Source organism: Protopterus annectens, chromosome 9.part0, assembly GCF_019279795.1.
Source record: "Protopterus annectens isolate FY-2018-M chromosome 9.part0, PAN1.0, whole genome shotgun sequence".
Lineage (NCBI taxonomy): Eukaryota > Metazoa > Chordata > Ceratodontiformes > Protopteridae > Protopterus > Protopterus annectens.
Genome location: NC_056743.1, coordinates 809,329,409 through 809,347,972, shown reverse-complemented (window position 1 = coordinate 809,347,972; position 18,564 = coordinate 809,329,409). Strand labels below are relative to the sequence as shown.

The 18,564-nt window shown below is 43.1% G+C and overlaps 1 protein-coding gene across 2 annotated transcripts in view; it reads right to left on the bottom strand.

Moving 5' to 3' along the window:
- CTDSP2 (CTD small phosphatase 2) overlaps window positions 1–18,564 on the bottom strand; it is a 267,042-nt gene that overhangs the window by 54,179 nt on the left and 194,299 nt on the right. For both annotated transcript variants that reach the window (XM_044083461.1, XR_006366269.1), the window contains exons 6-7: window positions 17,948–18,040; window positions 8,025–8,210 (exon numbers count right to left, since the gene is read on the bottom strand). In XM_044083461.1, the coding sequence (XP_043939396.1) occupies window positions 8,025–8,210; window positions 17,948–18,040 (279 nt within the window). The remainder of the gene's footprint in view (window positions 1–8,024; window positions 8,211–17,947; window positions 18,041–18,564) is intronic.

The window sequence follows — 18,564 nt, the reverse complement described above, 5'->3', positions numbered from 1 at the left end:
CTTTGCCTTTGAAGCTGAAATCGGTTTAATGTAAAGATGTTTAGGTCTGAATACACCCTCAGAAGCCAGTGCCTGCTCAGCGGCTCCAGACCCATCTGAGGGAATAGTGTCAGAGGCTCCAATGCCTTGAGTTTCCAGCGGCATAGCAGACTCCACGTGGGAGTCGGTTGCGGCCTGCGTCTCTAAAGTAGCGGGCGTCAGGAGCTGCAAAAGCGCCTCACTGAGAACCGGCGACTGGCTTAGGAGAAGCTTCGTCGTTGGTTTTGGACCTCGGTTGTTTATCTCTCTCCTTTTCTTTGCATTTTTTGTGAACTCCAGTAGTCGTATGGCTATCCGACGACATTTCTGGATAATTAAACCGGCGTCCAAAGTACTTTAAAGCAAAATCATACCAATGCTTAATAGTGCGTTGGTTAAATCAAGCACAAAACAGACAACCAGAAACATTGTGATCAGGGCCTAGGCAAGGAGTGCAGTAAGAATGAAAGTCCTTATGAGGTATTTGCTTTCCACAAGAAATACAATCATCAACTTTTTCTGACATTAGTCTGGAGCAAGAAAAAAGTTTCCCCAATGGGGTACTTAGCTTTATTGAAGACTTCGGGTCTGAAACTCAAACACGACAATCTCAGGAGTCGGCCGACCGGCACTTGCGAACTGCTTCTGCTTCGGGCACCGCGCAGCAAGAAAGACTGAAGAAAATGGCGCCGGCTGCTTCTTTTATACCCCTGACGACCTGACGTCAGGGAAGGGGCGACAGCAGCCAACGCAGGACCCAAGACTTTGGAATTCAGGCTGACTGAGGGCAACCTGCCAGCAGGATTACCCAAATGTAATGACTGCAACAGTGAAACACGAAGAACATCACTTGCATAACATTCTTTCTTTTAATGCACAGCCTAGCTTATTTCTAAAACTTCCTGTTTGCACAAGGGACCTTAAGAAGTTCTCCTGTAAATGTAAGGCCCAAGAATGTTACCACTGTAGGAACCCTAAATAATGCATCCAGGTCTGTGTTCATGTCCTAAAGATATGTTCTAAATATCGTTTAACAGGCTGATGTGATGGCTTTCCTTTAAAATCAAAGTATTTAATATACTTTTAGGAAATGAGTTTACATAAAGGCATGAAAAAAGTACAGTTTTGTACCTATCATAAATGTAGATGTCCGATAGGTATGCATCTGCAGTCCTTACATATGGGTTGTCCTGCCTCAGGCAGCCCTTCGGTCGGCCGGATTCCAAAGTCTGGGTCCGGCGCTGATGTCGCCTTTCCCGACGTCAGACCGCCGGGGGTATAAAAGAGTCAGCCAACGCCATCTTCCTCAGTTTTTCTTGCCCCAAATGCCAGGTGCCCTCTAAGGAAGGCTAAATTTGGAGAAATGCAAAATATTCCAAACATGCACAGTAATATAAAACAAATACACCATAATAGATAACCCCAGCTAGCTATAAGAGGGATAATCACCCAAGAAATACCACTGAGGGGAAGGAGGGAGGGAAAACCTGACTGCAGATGCATACCTATCGGACATCTACATTTATGGTAGGTACAAAACTGTACTATGTCCTTCAAGGATGCATCTGCAGTCCTTACATATGGGTAGAATACCATAGCCAAGCTGGGGGTGGTAGGATCTAAGAAAGTGATGGTGTAGCTAAAATGCCCTGCAGGACTGCCGTAGCAAAGCCTGCTCTGGATCTGGAATATAAGGGCAAATTGTAATGCTTGGAAAAAGTATGCACGGAGCTCCATGTAGCAGCTTCTAAAATGTCCTTGGTAGCCACCCCTCTCAAAAAGGCTGTGGAGGTGGCTGTGGCTCTGGTGGAATGAGGTCTGATGTTAGCTGGCACAGATTTTCCATGATAAGAGTAGCAGAATCGAATGCAATTTCCTATCCATTTTGAAATTGTCTGTTTGGAAATTGCTTTGCCTTGAATGCCTGCAGCATATGCTACCAACAGCTGGTCAGTTTTTCTGAAAGTCTTAGTTCTGTCCAAGTAGTAGCGTAACTGTCTGTGAATGTCCAGGGTATGCAGAAGTTTTTCTCCCTTGTTTTGCGGATCTGGAAAGAAGGTAGGCAGGTGAATAGCTTGGTTCAATGAGACCCTGGATACCACCTTTGGCATGAATGAAGGATTGGTTCTCAAGGAGACTGTCCTGATGAAAAATAAGAAATGTTTGTACTGCCATGAGTGCCTGCAATTCAGATACTCTTCTTGATGAGGTTATGGCCAGAAGGAAGGCAGTCTTCCAAGACAGGAACTGTAACTCTGAAGTTGCTGCTGGTTCAAAGGGAGGTAAAGTCAACTTTTCCAACATGAAGTTAAGGTCCCATGTAGGCACTGGTGGTTTTCTTGGAGGATTGATGTTTTTAATTCCTCTTAGAAACTGCCTTAGGAGAGGATGAGAGAAGACAGGTGGATCAGTATTGTATTCTGCTGAAATTGCTGAAGCATGAATTTTTATGGAAGAGTAAGAAAGGCCATTGTGGAGCATTTCTGCCAAGTATTCCAGTATATGTGCCATGCTCATCACTGTGGCATCTAGGCCCTTTGCGGTGCTCCAAGTGTGGAATCTTTTCCATTTTGCTGAATATGCCTTTCTCGTGGAAGGTCTGCGAGCTTCCATGATGATATCCTTCACTCTCTTGGATAGCTTTTCCTGGTGAGGAGTCAAGGTATTCTCCAGGCTGTCAGCTGCAGGGTTTGCAGGCTGGAGTGCAGAGTTTTGTAATTGTGTTGTGTCAGAAGGAGTGACCATTGTGGTAGAGGCCACGGTTTCGTGTGTGACCGGTATCGTAACAGTGGGTACCAGTGCTGCCTTGGCCAGTCCGGGGCTATTAGAATCACTTTTGGCTGCTCTGTCCTGATTTTCAGTAAGACCCCGGTCATTAGTGGAAGAGATGGAAATGCATACACTGTTAGAGTATTTCCAGCTGAAAGTCCACTTTCCATGCTTGTGGGTGGTATGTCCTTGAACATAATTTCTTCAGCTGATGATTGTGGTGGGAGGCAAAAAGATCTATGTCCGGCCTCCCCCAAGATTGTGTTATCTGAAGGAAGATGTCTGGGTGTAGCATCCATTCGTGTGGATCCATGGTATTTCTGCTTAGGCTGTCCGCCAGTATATTTTCTTTTCCTGGCACAAACTGGGATTGCAGCTCTATATTGAGTTTTAGGGAAAGTTCCCAAAGATTCATTGCTAGTCTGCAAAGAGGGTAGGAATGGGTACCTCCTTGCTTGTTTATGTACCACATAACTGTGGTATTGTCTGTCCTTATTAGCAGGTGGCCTTGATGTAGAAAGTGCTTGAAGGCCTCGATTGCATGCATCACTGCCAGCATTTCCTTTTGGTTTATGTGCATGCACAATTCTTTCTGAGACCATAGTCCTTGGATGCATCTGCCCTCCATGTGTGCTCCCCATCCATGGTCTGAAGCATCCGAGGTAATGGTTTGGCTGGTTACTGGTTTGCTGAAAGGCAGACCCCTGTTTGACTGGCTTGCTTGGGCCCACCACAGGAATTCCTTTTGAAGGCATGGAATGAGTGGTATGAAAGTTTCTAGGCTGTGATTGTGCTGAGACCATAAACTCCTTAGGTACCATTGTAGTTTTCTCATATGCAGCCTTGCTTGTGGAATCAGAAGAATGCACGATGCCATGTAACCCAGGGCCTGCAGGATTTTCCTTGCAGTTATCAGAGTTTGTTTTGTCAGATTTTTGAAGTAATCCGGTAGTTGTCTGTTTTTGTTCTGTGAGAAAAGCCATTTGGGTGGTTGTATCTAGTTCCGCACCCAGAAAAGTTATTCTTTGGGATGGCACAAGTCTTGACTTGTGAATGTTGACTGTGTATCCAAAGGACTGCAGAAGGCGGATGGCATAATTCAAATGTTTTTCCAAAGTTTGTCGGCTGTCCGCTTGTATGAGGCAGTCGTCCAGGTATGGGTATATTTGAATCCCCTGAAGTCTGCAATGTGCAATTACTGATGCCAGGCATTTCGTGAATACTCTGGGCGCAGTAGATAAGCCAAAGGGCAATGCTGAGAATTGATAATGCTCTGAACCTGCAAGAAATCTGAGGTGTCTTCTGCAGCTTTGTCTGACAGGGACATGCAGGTATGCCTCCTTGAGGTCTAGAGTTACCAGCCAAGACCCCTTGCCCAGCATGGGAAGGAGTTGCTGTAGGGTCAGCATTTTGAATTTTGGCACAATGAGATAAGTATTGAGTGCGGACAAATCGAGAATAGGCTTCCATTGTTTTTCTTTTCTTGGGACAAGGAATAGTCTGGAATAAAATCCTTGGCCTTGTTCTGCGAGAGGAACCTTTTCTATATCTTTCATTTGCAAAAGGTTGGCAATTTGTTTTAAAGCCTCTGCCCTTTGATTTGGTGGCAGGTTTGGCATTCCTTTTCTTTTTGGTAATGTATGGAAATGGAACCTGTATCCTTTGTCTATTTGCAGTGTCCATTTGTCCCTTGTAATACTGTGCCAATTTCTTGAGAATAAAGACAATTTTCCGCCCAAAGGTGCTTCTAATTGAGCCCTGGTTGGCGGGATCAAGGTGAAGTCATTGAGTCTGTCCTTGTGCAGCAGTTGTTGGTCCTGCACTACCTCTATGGTTAGGAGGCTGCCATTGACGTCCTCTGTAGGAGCCTCTAGCTTGCCCTCTACCTCTGGCACGCCTGTTCTTGCCTCTGATATCTCTCTTCTGGAAAGGACCAATTCTTAGAAGGCCAATTTCTGCTGAATCTTGGTGGTTGTACCTGGAGGAAATATTTGACTGTTTGTACAAATTTAGCCTTTTCCTCAAATTTCTTTAAGACTTCCTGTGCATTGGAGCCAAATAACTTTTGCTTTTCCAGTGGAGCATCCAGAAGCTTAGCCTTAACATGATCTGGCAGAGATTGTTCCTTCAGCCAAGCATGTCTACGTACGACTGCACCTGTCACTGCTGACCTACATGAAGCTTCCAATGCATCATAACCACACTGCAAGAAATGGTTGCTAACCTGTTGTGAATTATGTACCAGATCCTGAAGTGACTTACGGTCTAGGGGTTCAGGAGAAGACAGCTTTTTCTGCAATTCATCCAACAAATACTCTTGGTACTGTATCATATGAAATTGACAATTTAAAGCCCTCATAGACAGAGTGGAAGTATACACTTTTTTACCCCATCTCTCTAAAGCCCTGGACTCCCTTTCAGAGGGGAGTGGATTTTTAGAAGTGGCCGCTGCAACCCCTTTAGGACCCTGGGAAATAGTTTCTGGGTCAGCAGAGTGGGCCTTGTAAAGGAAAAGATGCGAGTCCGGGACCCTGTAGTACCTATCGGGTTTAACAGGAGCTGGAGGAAGGGTGTCAGGGGTAGTGCTAGACTCAGAATACAGATCATCAATGACACTTAAAATAGGAGGAATAGCCAAAGGTCTACGCTGAGGTAAATGAAGAAAAGTCCTTAATCTCTTCCTGGAATCGGAGAAGTCCTGGCCCTGCCATTGGAAATGCTCTCTCATGGAGTGAAGGGTCTCCCCAAAGGACAGTTCTTCAGGAGGGGAGGCAGAGGGAATGGATTCCTCTGCATCAGAATCCTCGTAGGCCATGAAGGCCTCCTCCTGGTAATCTGATAGAGCAGAGCCATCAGAGGACTGAGGATCAGCGGACTCAACCCTGGGCCTTTTGTCTAGAGGGGGTTGAGAGCCCCTGTCCGGATGAGGCTGGGATCCCCTGATTAAGGAAATAAGATCCTCAGCCAAACTTAGTATCTGTGAACCTGCAGTGGATCCCTGAGAAATAGTCTTGGGAGGCAGAGTTTTTTGTTGCTTAGCAGCTTTAGCCCTGGTGAATGCTTTAATGGACATGGATGCAGGGGGCCTGGCTGCTCCAAGTGCAGGGGTAGGTCTTGTCTAAGGGAATGGTGTCGGTAGTTTCCTGAACACTGGTTTCTGAGGATAAATCCATAACAGACACAGAAGAAGCCTCAGGGGCCGAGGCTGTCGGTTGTACCGTTTCCACGGTCGGAAGTACCAACGACTCGATTTCAGCAGAGACCGAGACACTCGCGGTAGGCCTAGATGTGGTTTCAGCCAAAACCACGGTCCGCGTGTGTCGGTCCTTGTCCTTCCGTTTTTTAGTTAAATGAGAAGTCGGAGTCTCCGACGGCATTTTATAAGAGAAACTAGCCCCAAGAAATTCCTCTGCAAACTCCGACCGACGCCTAAGAGTGCATCGATTAAAGGAGGCACAGGCAGTACAGGCCGAGACGTCGTGGTCTGGGCCTAGGCAAGGGAGGCAGTAGGAATGGAAATCCTTATGAGGTATTTGTTTCCCGCAAGTCAAGCAATTATTAACTTTAAGCATTTGGTCTGACATCGGCTGAGGCAAGAAAGAGTCCCCAACGGGGTACTTAGCTTTTTGAAGTCTTCGGTAGCTGAATTTACAGGAGCTGGCCGTTGCGAACTGCTTCTGCTTCGGGCACCACGCGGCAAGAAAGACTGAGGAAGATGGCGTCGGCTGACTCTTATACCCCCGGCGGTCTGACGTCGGGGAAAGGGCGACATCAGCCGACGCCGGACCCAGACTTTGGAATCCGGCCGACCGAAGGGCTGCCTGAGGCAGGACAACCCATATGTAAGGACTGCAGATGCATCCTTGAAGGACATCAAAGAAAGCTACACATACTCATGTTGATCAGTGCACCTTAAAATATACATAAAGCTATGAAGTTCCTCCATATGGAATATTACAAGACACTAATTCAAAGATTCAACTCAGAGACAGCAAAGAAGAAAAAACAGACTTGGGAATGAGCTACAGAGTTCCGTGGCAAGTTACAAACAGATGCATTTACTTCATGCTTGTTTAAAGACTAGGCATACCAGACACTGGTGTGCCCTTTTTTGTTTAACTTGGGTGATCTGCAGCACCATAAGACAGCAAACCTGACACAATATGAACAATGCTCGTAAAAATATGCTGTTTTAAACTAAATGACCCGCACTGGGGTCATTCTTTCACTCCTACTAACATCAAGTCCACATCACCAAAGTCTAAATGTGAAAAATGGAAGCTGAAGCTCGAGTGTAACCCAAGTGACCTTGGTCTGATTACTGAGCCCAGGTGCAAAATAAACCTGCAAGGATGTGGGATGGGAGGGAGTTGCCAGTTATCTCACCCATCACAAAGAACAGGGTGGTGACTAGGTCGCACTATGAGAGTCTCATCTGGTGGGGACAGCAGGATAGTCTGACAGTAGAGAGTGTTGTCCTGCTAAAAAGAATGGTTACTTGATAAAGGCAGCACAAACCAATGCATAAAATGCTGAAAGCCCTGCCTTTTCAAGTGCACTTAACTACTGAAAAGAGAAGAACAAACAGAAAATACAAGGGAAAAAAAAAACTCCTATGCTTGCCATGGTGACAGCTTTCAACTGGCCAGCTCTCACTCTGTCTCAGCACCAGGCAAGATGAGTGGAAGAAAAGGGCAGACTGTTCTGAGAAGGAGCTCATAACAATGAAGGTAAGGAGCAGAAAATAAAACACGAGGAGATCTGCATTCTCTCACAAACGGGCAAGTCCCATGCTGCTCCTTGGACCATAGATTTAGTATACTGGCAGGCTAGAAGGGCACAATCCCCATGCTTGAAAGACTTTTATGCACATATGTATATATATTTATGTATGTATGTATGCATATAATGTATTATGTATGTATATATACATATATAATACATACATGACTGAAGTATTACATCTAGGACCAAGAGGCCAAATGTTTAGTAACATTTAAGGACCAACTCCATATGTGGTAACTGCCCCACTGTCTATACAGAGATACTACTGATGCCCCTATGCGCTGGGGATGAATTCCAATACTTCAACCTTTCATGTAACTGTTCAGTCACCTTAAAAGTGGTGCAAGTAAAAGTGACCAAAAACACAACAGGATGATACAGCTCTAACCTCTTAGTTTATTCCATGTACTTAAGAATAGCTCAAGCTTAAAAAACATTTGAAAGCTACTTACTGCATTCTCTGGATGAAAAATATAGGATGCTGGCGAGTTATCCAAGATGATTGTCTTGCTTAAGTCCCTTCCCAGCCGGCTGAGGTCTTTGACATAGCAACCTTGGTGGAAGACACAGGATTCCCTGAAGAGACGAGCTCGGAAAACACCCCACTTGTCTAGCAGGTCTGTCACAGGATCAGCATACTAATTGGGTAAGGTCAAAGGGTCAGGTTAGGATAAGGGAAAGCTTGCTAGGTAAAAAGCTTTTAACAGTTTAACAACGCAGACACAAAAGGAAAGTTCAGAGCATTCTGATCACTGGAAGGGTTTATTTATTAGCTTGGTAAGTGCTTTGAAACAACAGAACCCTTTTTAGCCAAGCCAAAGCCAGGAACAGGATTACAGAACAGGGATGTACATGTTCAGTGTACAAACTGCAAACAATGGGGAAAAATGTTTGGAATCAAAGCACAGAGCATTATGGGGGTACTACTAGCAAGGAAAATGTCTTTTCTACTGTAGAAGTCAATACTTTCACTACACATTTACTGAGAAACAAGGAAAAAAGTCCTCTCTGTCACATTTGTAAAGCCATCCTGGGCCTGAAATTAAGCTTTCATCTGCTGGTAATTTTACAGCAAAGTAGCTGATAAAGTAAATCTAACAGCACCATGTAGCCTTGATTTTCACATACAGTGAAAGTGCACTGCCCAAAAGTCAGCAGCACTGAATACATGCTGCACATTATAAAACTATCCCAAATCATTTGTCGTTTTAAACAGCAGAGGCAAAAATTACGCAGCTAAGAGACTTAAGCCACAGGCATGACACGGTCATCCTGTGAGTAATAGAACTAATGCATAGACTACGCCAGCTGCACGGAGCCAAAAGTATTTTAAGCCTAGAAATACTTGGGAGTAATGATTAGATAACATGTCCTGACCTGTGCTGCACCAGAATAAATATGCTGTGAAAGCCCCAGTTTGTACAGCTGTTAGAATGGTTTCCACATATCTCCTTTAAAAAAGAAGTACACAAACAACATATGAAAATGTTCTAGAAGGCACAAACTGACTTTTCAGGATCCCATGTCATCAGGTTGAGGAAACTCACTTCAATAAACCAATACCTCCCCATCTGCTGGGCAGACTTATCAAATGTCCCTGGGATGTAACTTAGCAGACCATCACTGAAAAACATCACACACTACACAGATTTACCCCTCTCTCCTTCTCTAACTACCTTAAAACCACACAAAAGGTTTTTAAAACAGCTGTTGATGTTGACCAGAAAACATTAACCTCTTGCTACATGCAAACATTTTCTAGTGCATGCAACAGCAACTTCCTTTTTCCTGTTAATACTGGCAGTCATCCTAAACTCCATCCTCTAGTGCCATGTGATTCAGGCTCAGGTCAGTAATCAGCAGTTTCAAGTGAATATCCCAATGTCACTAAAGCAGAGGGATTACGTCTGCTTCAAAGCCAGTGCCATGTACAGTGTGTGAGAGAGAGAGAGAGAAGAGAGAGAGACATCCCACAAAGGCTCACTAACATGCATGCTCACTTGCAAGTATGCACATGCATAGGAAGTTTACCTACAAACGGAGGTCAATTAGCTACAAAGAAAGCTGGCAGATGAAGAGGAAAGGGTGGGCTTCAGGAGCAATAGCTATCTCACCTGCAATGGGAGAAAAGGCTTGCTGTTCTAATGGAGGCTAGGGAGTGGTGCTACTGTTATACAAGGGTGCATGCGCAATTTGAGGAGACAGCAGATGGGGAAGTGTGCATGCACAAATACTAATGGCAATGGCAATGCACACCTACACGCAAATGAAACTGTAGGACACACAAATTATATATACATGGTTAGGAACTGAAGGACATATAATACAAGGGTGCATGCACAATTTGAGGAGACAGCAGATGGGGAAGTGTGCATGCACAAATACTAATGGCAATGGCAATGCACACCTACATAAATGAAACTGTAGGACACACAAATTATATATACATGGTTAGGAACTGAAGGACATATAATACAAGGGTGCATGCGCAATTTGAGGAGACAGCAGATGGGGAAGTGTGCATGCACAAGTACTAATGGCAATGGCAATGCACACCTACACGCAAGTGAAACTGTAGGACACACAAAATATATATATATGGTTAGGAACTGAAGGACATATAAAAATCTCCACTGCTGGAAGAAAATAATGCAGAGTTAAGCCAACTTGATCTTTCTCCCCTCGGTACTGCTCTGGCAGCTGTGACTAACATGTTTATGGTCCCAGTTGGGGGGTGGGATAAACCAATTAGTCTGGGGGGGGGGAGGCGGACAAGAGGAAGGGCAGGCTGCTAACCATATCATTAACTGGGACAAAAAAATTCATACCTTTCTCTGCCTCCTTGTAATTTAATGACTTCTTACAGTTATTAATCATAGCACTGAGACAGCAGAACAAAGAGATTCTTTAACAGTACCCCTACACTGCTTCAACACAGCCAGACACGCCCAGACTCCATGAGTAACTCCCTTTCTCCCATAGATGGGGCATGGTGGAAAATGATTCAACATGCTGCAAGAATATGCCATCTTGCTAAAACTCCAGGAATTACTGTTTTCTGTTTCTTCTCTACATTAAGAAGCATTAGTTACCATTATGTACTGGAGGGAAAAAGCAGCATAAGGGAGACTGTTAACAGAGGCCCATAGCTTCTCTCAAGAGGTGTTATGCTGGCAGGAGGAAGCCAGTGAAGGGACTCCAAGCACAGAGGAGAAAAGGAAGACATATCCAAGAAGAAAAATAAAATGGTGGAAGATGAGCGATGTATGATGAAGAAGCAGTGGGTAAGGTGCCCAGGGTTTGAGGCAGGGGTCTGGGACAAGGACCTCTGGAGTGAAAGAGGGCATGGGGATTTGCAAGAGAATAGGGGAGCTTCAGGAGAGAATATGCAAGTGACTGCCCCTGTGGTGAAAAAAGTGGAAGCTCAAACTATACTTGAGATGACCTCATTTGATTAACAGAGCTGGCAGTGGAGGAACCAGCTGGATAGGGATGGGAATGAGCAGCTGATACTGCCTCACCTATCCTTGAAGACTAGAGGAGTCTCAACACAAAACAGGTCCACCTGGGGGAAGGATTTGTACTGCAGCTCCAAGCAGGTTTAGACTTTGGGAGCATCAGCCTGCTAACTGGTGTTTCTAGGCAGATATGATGAGAATGAGAAACAGCACTGCACCATCACCACCAGGTCCAGCACAGTGCAATGCACAGCACTTTCCAGCAAATCAGGTAAGACTACATGGGAAAAAAAATCTAACCACTAGCAGAATGGAGGCAATACAGTGTTCACCTCTCCCTTCCCATATTCTAACATGCAGGAAGTCAGGAGAAAATAATGGATCAATGAGAAGACTGGGGGGGGGGGGGGTATGATACTCAGGGTGCAGAAACAATAAGTATATAAATGGACCTACAGATGGCAGTGTGTTACCTACTCGTTACGTCCATAGGTAAAGTACTAGGCAAGCAGTCTAGAAATTATTACTAACTAGATTCCTTCCAGCCTCAAGGATAGCAATACAAGACAGACTAGGAAGAATTTGAGGTTGCCCATTCTAATGCCCAGTTTCAATTGGAAGCTGGACAGGAAGCTAACCCTTCTTGAGGTTTGTTTATAAGTGAGGGATACATTGTGACATGATGCTATTGTGCCAACTTGTCTAACTTGATCATTGATGAAGGTTCTGGTCCTTTAACCAGGTATTTGAGGAACCATCTGTTCTGTGAAAGAACAGAGGTCAAGGAGGGTTGGGTCTTTCATAGCATAAAAACCTAGAGAAATATGATCAGGAAGATTCTATGAGACCAAGGTGGGAGACACAAAGACAGAGAGGGGAATTCTAGTCGGTCTAGATAATGAAGAGTCTTGAGGCCTCTGCTCTCTTTTGTTAAGAATCTCTGAATTCTCTCAAGTAGAGTGCTACACTTCTGCAAATATATACACAAATGGGCATTACACTCAACAACTAGTCTGATAAGGGGACTGTAGGGGAATTAAGACTTTGAATCTAGAAAAGATCCTTTGGAAATTAGCTGAAGTATACCAACTGATTTCCAACAACTATGGAGACATGACGCTCAAAAGATGAATAATTATCAACATGAGCATCTAAATCCCGTAACAATATATGATTGAAGGACTGTCATTTAGAAGGTATATTAAGGAAATGTTTTGTTTACTAAAATAAAACAATATATTTTTTCACATTTAGTTGGAGACCACTGTCCTTGCACAAACTTATCAACTAACCCATACTGATTAATTTTGAGTCAGTAGAGGAATGAGTCGGTACAGGAATGAATGCAAATTACAGTCATCGGCCAAGAGTGTTTGAGTGAAAGTATGAGAAACAGATGCCAAAACAAGACCACTGGTAGCTTTTTGCTCTCAGCAGTGGCACCTGTGACTAACTACATGGGTTTTGTCAAACTGCCAGTTAGTAATCCATAGCGCAACATATAGATTTACATTCAGAATTACAAGTCTGTAAATAATGCTTGCATGGGGAATACTGTCAAAGGCCGTGACCAGGTATAAATATGAAGAATTTACTGTACAAGTACTGCACATGGTTTCTGGAATTTTTTTTGAAGAAGCTAATGAAGGTAAGGACCTGACTTTAACAAAGTGGAACTGAGGAGGGTCCAGGGTTAAGAGTCTTTCAATGTTAAGAGGCCAGAGACAGGATACTGACCTAATATGTAAAGCTGTGCAAGACAATAAATCTACAGTGACCAGTGTATGCAATTGGGCCACCCCTGTGTAACAGTATTACAGTGGGAGTTTTCCAGACTTCAAGAATGTATACAATGAAGGTGTTTTTTAAAAAGAGGTTAAAGTATGGGTTCAGATGGCCATATCCGATTACAATAATCAGAAAACCCGGTATGTTATCAAGACCCACTGATGAAGTGTTAGCTTTTGAGAGGTTTGAAAATACCTGTCTCACAGTTATATGGGTGGCTGTGACTGTGGAATCTGTGGAACTGTAGGTGTAGTAAAATTTACACTAGACTTGTCAGCCAGGATATTAGCAACTTCCTTTGAGTTCGAGTGGACAGAATTATTGTGAACTAGCTACACACATTGCTGAGTGTTAGCTCTTAACTTCCTGACATTGTAACACCACACACACACATACAGAAAACATATTTTGCATATGCACAATTAGAAAGTGGAAGAGTATTCGCCCATATTTGAGACTCAAACCCGACACCTCCAATATACCGTGCTGGTATCACTGCTACTAGAACAACAGTCTCTGAAAAAACAGGTGTCAAGCTTTCCCTTAGGCTAGAAAACCCTAACATGACGATCAAGATAAAACTGCAAACACTCACGCATACATACACACACGCACGCACACAAAACTGTGTGCTGAGGCACTACTAGAATCACTGAAGGGAAAGTCTTGGGATCAAGACCCAAATGAGAGGCAATATCCATATCCTTTCACTTTGACGATCCTAACAGTGATGAAGCACATCATTACTTCAGAATGTTCATACAGCTGTACTTGAGGGTCACAATTCCAATAAGAGGCATTAGCAAAAAAAAAACACAAGGGTCTCCAACCACAGTTCTGAATCTCAAAACACACTACTTCACTAAAGTCAAGTCTATGGCACTCAAACATGTACTACTCAAAAAGTGATTTTTCTAAATTTTACAACTTTAAAGTCATAATAATAACGCAAAAGGCTGCACTTTAATCGTTTGAGTGTAGCAAACCTGAACATATTCATGCAGCAAAAAGTTTTTTTTCCCTTAATTTTGAGGGAGGGGACATGTTATACTCAAAAGAACCTAGACTCAATATACAAAGAAGCACATTCCGCAACAAATTCCACAGTTTCAATACAAAGTACCTTACAAGAGAAGCACAGAAACTGCTTTCTCTCAAGCTCTAGCATGGATTGTGTCCTCAGACAAACCAAACACTGCTAGAGAGACTCCTGTTGCTGTCCTGCAAAATGCATCCTTTCCATCAGAACCACATTCAATAGAGCACTTTCCAACCTGGGAGACAGGATGCAAAGGTCCAGCACTTTATTTCTCAGAATTTCGTCTTCTACCTCCTCTTCCTCGATTTTGCACAGAGGACACGGGAACACTGAAATGCAAATCTGACAGTTCAGAACCCAAAAAGCTAAGGGAGCAAAGAGAAATGCTCTTCTCAGTCAAGCACAATGTTTTCCCTCTCACAGGGGTTAGGGGTAATTTAGCTCAAAAATGTACTGGTGAATGCATTTTTCAAGGGTTCAACAATGTGCACAATGTAACACTCCATTTACCACCTGAAGAAATCCTTATGCTATGGAGGTCTCCAAATGAGAAATTCTCTGGTGCTGAAACGGAGAAAAAGTTATCCTTACGTTTGAGACGGGGCAGAGAAAACTCTCAAGGCAAGGTTTGCAGGCCTCCTAGTTATAGGACAGATTCTCTCATTTCTTTTTTTGTGTGGGGAACCGCAAAACTGACAGAAGCCCTGACTGACACTGCAGATTCCTGAAGAAAGGTCCCATGCTGATCTCATTATATCATAAGAGGGTTCCAGGGGAGGAAGAAATCCCACCCAGCTTGGGCCAAGGCAGGATAAAGAAAGCCTGAAGTTTGGATGTTCTGGGCCAGTAGCAGCCTTAGAGGTTTCTATGAGTGCCAGTGACTTTAATATCTGAATTACAGATATAGTCCTGATTTTTGACAGCTGAGGATATCACCTTTGTGGACCCAACAAAGGACAGAATCAAAATATTGATGCCACAGCCACTTGCCCATGAGGAGGCAAACGGTAAAGGGCTTTGGCTTGAGAGGATGGGCTTCTGTCAGAGTGTAGTGGCTCCCAAACAGGCATTACCAGAAGCCTTGGTCCAGTAGGTACCAGGGTCAGAAATTACAAACACAACTCAGACTAGAAGCCCTGAGCTTAGGGAAGTCTTGGGACTCAATAGTATGTCAGCCTCCCACTGTTCCTTTGCTCAAGAAGCACTTCACTTTCTAATCTTCAAATAGGGAATCCGCAAACAATGTAGCTAATAACAAGGCAGCCCTGGACAAGGAGTGTAGTCTTTTTCTGGTTTGAACAGTCCTGGAGATATTTTGCTCTCTTTTGATGGTCTTCTGGTTGAGCCTAGCACAGTGCAGGAAAGAAGTGATGCTATGCTCAAACCCTAGACAAGCATAGACTATGAAAGCCTTTATGGGACAGTTGTTCAGTACAACAAATGCATTTGGTGACTTTAAAAACTGACATCTATATGTACAACTACAAGTCTACAAAAATTAATTTCCTTGATGGGGTACTTGTCTGTACTTTGAAAGCCAGACCAAACGAATGGACTGGAAAAGCCCAATACTCGCATCAACAATGCTTCTTCCTTCTTGTACTGCAGCAAGAAAGAACTTAAAGATGGTGCACCTCGATATCCCTCGTCACAGATGTACAGACATCCAGGTGTGAGGGTACCTCCCTAGTTAAGAGGGAGAAGGGAAAAAAGTTCTTACAGTCAGGCCAGATATTTGGGCTTCTGAATTTGAAGCTCCAAAAGTTAGTACTCCTGCAAGAGTGAACAATATGAAGAAATGATTAAAAAAAAAATTGAAGGCGATGTTCTAAGCAATTTCTGGTTTCACCTGAAAATAATCCTCTATAGGTCCACCAAGCATACCTCTTAACACCCATGACCATTGCATCTAAACTTCAAATGGTACGTCAGGAAGAATTTTCCAAAACATCTGACTCTTCTACAGAAGATCAATATATCCAGCACTGCCAAAGTAATGCAAACAATTCCAAAATGCAAACCATTCCAAAATGCAAACAATTCCAAAATGCAAACAATTCCAAAATGCAAACAATTCCAAAATGCAAACAATTCCAAAATGCAAACAATTCCAATTTTGTTTCTTACTTGAAGGAAAAGTGCGATTTGTCAACCAACCAACCACTACAATACAAACCCAGTGAAGGGCAGAATCAATAAAAAAAATGTCAGTCACAGCCTGGGACAGACAGGGAACAGACAAGCACACATGCACAAGAAGAGAGACAACAGAGATGGAACCCGTGTCACTCTTTGTGCCACTCCACACTAAATGGGGGAGTACAGGTATTCCCTACAGATACAATCCTGTTTATGGGGACCAGGTTTCTAAGTTTTGTTTATTTACCTTAGTCTGTTACCAAATTACGCCCAGTAGGCAAAAGTGTTGCTTTTCAGGCAGACCTAGGAGTACAGTCTGGTTAAGTGACTTGTGCAAAGATGCATAGTTTACAAGTGAAGATGAAAATAAAATCAGAACTACAGAAAGAAGCTTGTCATCTGTTCACAGCGTTAAAGTTCTGAGATGAGCTATACAAATACAGTTTACCAATTAAGCTAAACTAGACAGATGTAAACTGAAGCTGGGGTAGCAGCCTGGGTTGTAAGAGCAGAGCCAACACGCAGTGTTAAAGTGGGGGAGAAGTGGTATGAATGACAAAGAAATGTCACACAGTTTTTTTTAAACATGGCTGTCACAGTAATTTTTACTCAGATGCCACAGCCCAAGTAGTAAACTGCAGACCAGTGCAACAGGAATGTGGACAAGGCCTACAGGTCCTGCAAAGCAAATTTCATAGGGAAGTACACATGTAAACAAGGAACAGAAGTGAAAAAACACAAGTTATTTGTACAAAACTTCTATTTTGTGAAATTCAGATAATGTAGGACACATTCTGCATCACTGACCTACCAGAAAGCAAACTGTCCAGTTATGTAGTACAGGTGTAACACTACTGGTGAGACCCTGAGAAATTGGATTTATCCAATTACAGAATTGATGGGAGGGGGTGAGATACAACACTTTACCACACTGAGTCTGCTTAACAGCAGGGCAATTACACAGCTAACTTGTCTGGGAGTCCAGTATCTGACATAGTACTATCACTTAAAGCTGACAAAAAAAATCAGGCCTTTCACTTCGCAGGTATCTCCATGATGACAAAGCCAAAATCTCATCAGTACAAAGATATGGCTACATCAAAGGAAAAACTACAAGCTTCAACATCAACACTGTGTAACTACACAGTGAGAAAGGACCTTTTTTATATTTCAGCTTTAGAAGTAAGGTTAGTGAGTGAAATGCTGTCTATGCTGACTACAGCAAGACATTTAACAGAAAGAATGGAGCAGGTAATTAAATGGTAAAACTGCCAATAAAAAGAACTTGGTGAGTGCTCCTGTAGTAAGGTGAAGGCAAGAACACCTATGCTTACACTAGGAAGCTATCTGCATGGAAACATGAGGAAGGAAAGCTTCCTCTATCGATAGCTTACACACGAAAGGAAAAAGTTTCCTCTATCAATAGCTTTATATTCTCACACGCATATAAAGCAATACAGGTTCAAGTCATGACCACTGAACTTGTTGACATGCAGAGAATGCTAGTTTAAAGTGGCAGCCAGGAGATTCTGTAGCCACTGTTATGGCTGTCTGTGGGGCAGTGAAACTGCTTTTTTTTTTCTTTTTTTTAAATGTTGTGGGCACAAAAACAAAGAACAATGGGGCAGAAATAGGCAAGTCAGAGGCGAGCACACAACCTAAGGAGTACAGTAGTATAAAAAGAACTAACATGCACACCACACACACACACACACACACACACACACACACACACACACACACACACACACACAGGGCTTCTATTACCCTTCATCCAAGGACCATGAGGACCAGTGCAACCATAAGGTGCAAAAGGTGGAAGGAAAATTATAACCCTTTAGAAGTGCTAACTTTTTTTAAATTATATGGCAGAAACATTGCACGCCTGAAATCAAATTAGGAAATCAAATGCAATTATGTGGACATCTCAAAACGCAGAAGAAATACATACCTTTGCTAAACTGGCAGTAAACAGCACACATTCAAAAAGATCTCCCATTCTTCGCAGGAATTCGTCTACAAAAGGCCTTTTAAGAACATATACCTACAAATTAGAAACAGAAAAGAAATGTATCACTACGAGTTAAGAACGTATACCAATTCAGTCCTTGCCACCACGCAACTTCTAGCGAAGGGGGACTAACCTAAAAGTTTTTTTTTTTTTTTTTTTTTTTTTTACTGTTGGGAAGATGATTCACAGAAACTCACTCAAGGTTTACAACAGCACAAAACCAGGTTCCACATTTAACCAAAAGCAATCAAGCTGAAATGACCTACCTACAACTAAATAAAAATACCCCCCCAAAGTTTGTTGGCCCAATATTTTTGCAGTTGCTATTCTAAAAGACGCTTTCAAAATCCAATGCTCAGCAAGAATCCCCCCAAAAAAAGGAAGCCTGCAATAACATGAAATATTTACTTCATCCAGTCCCAACACTGTCTCACCTGCTTCATAACTCAGATGTCACAAGACAGGTGGGTCCACATTACTGTCTGTATAGCATCCTCCCACATCCCATCATCAACCCTTTGAACTGGCAAAAGAAGCAGTATCTAACAATGAAAAAC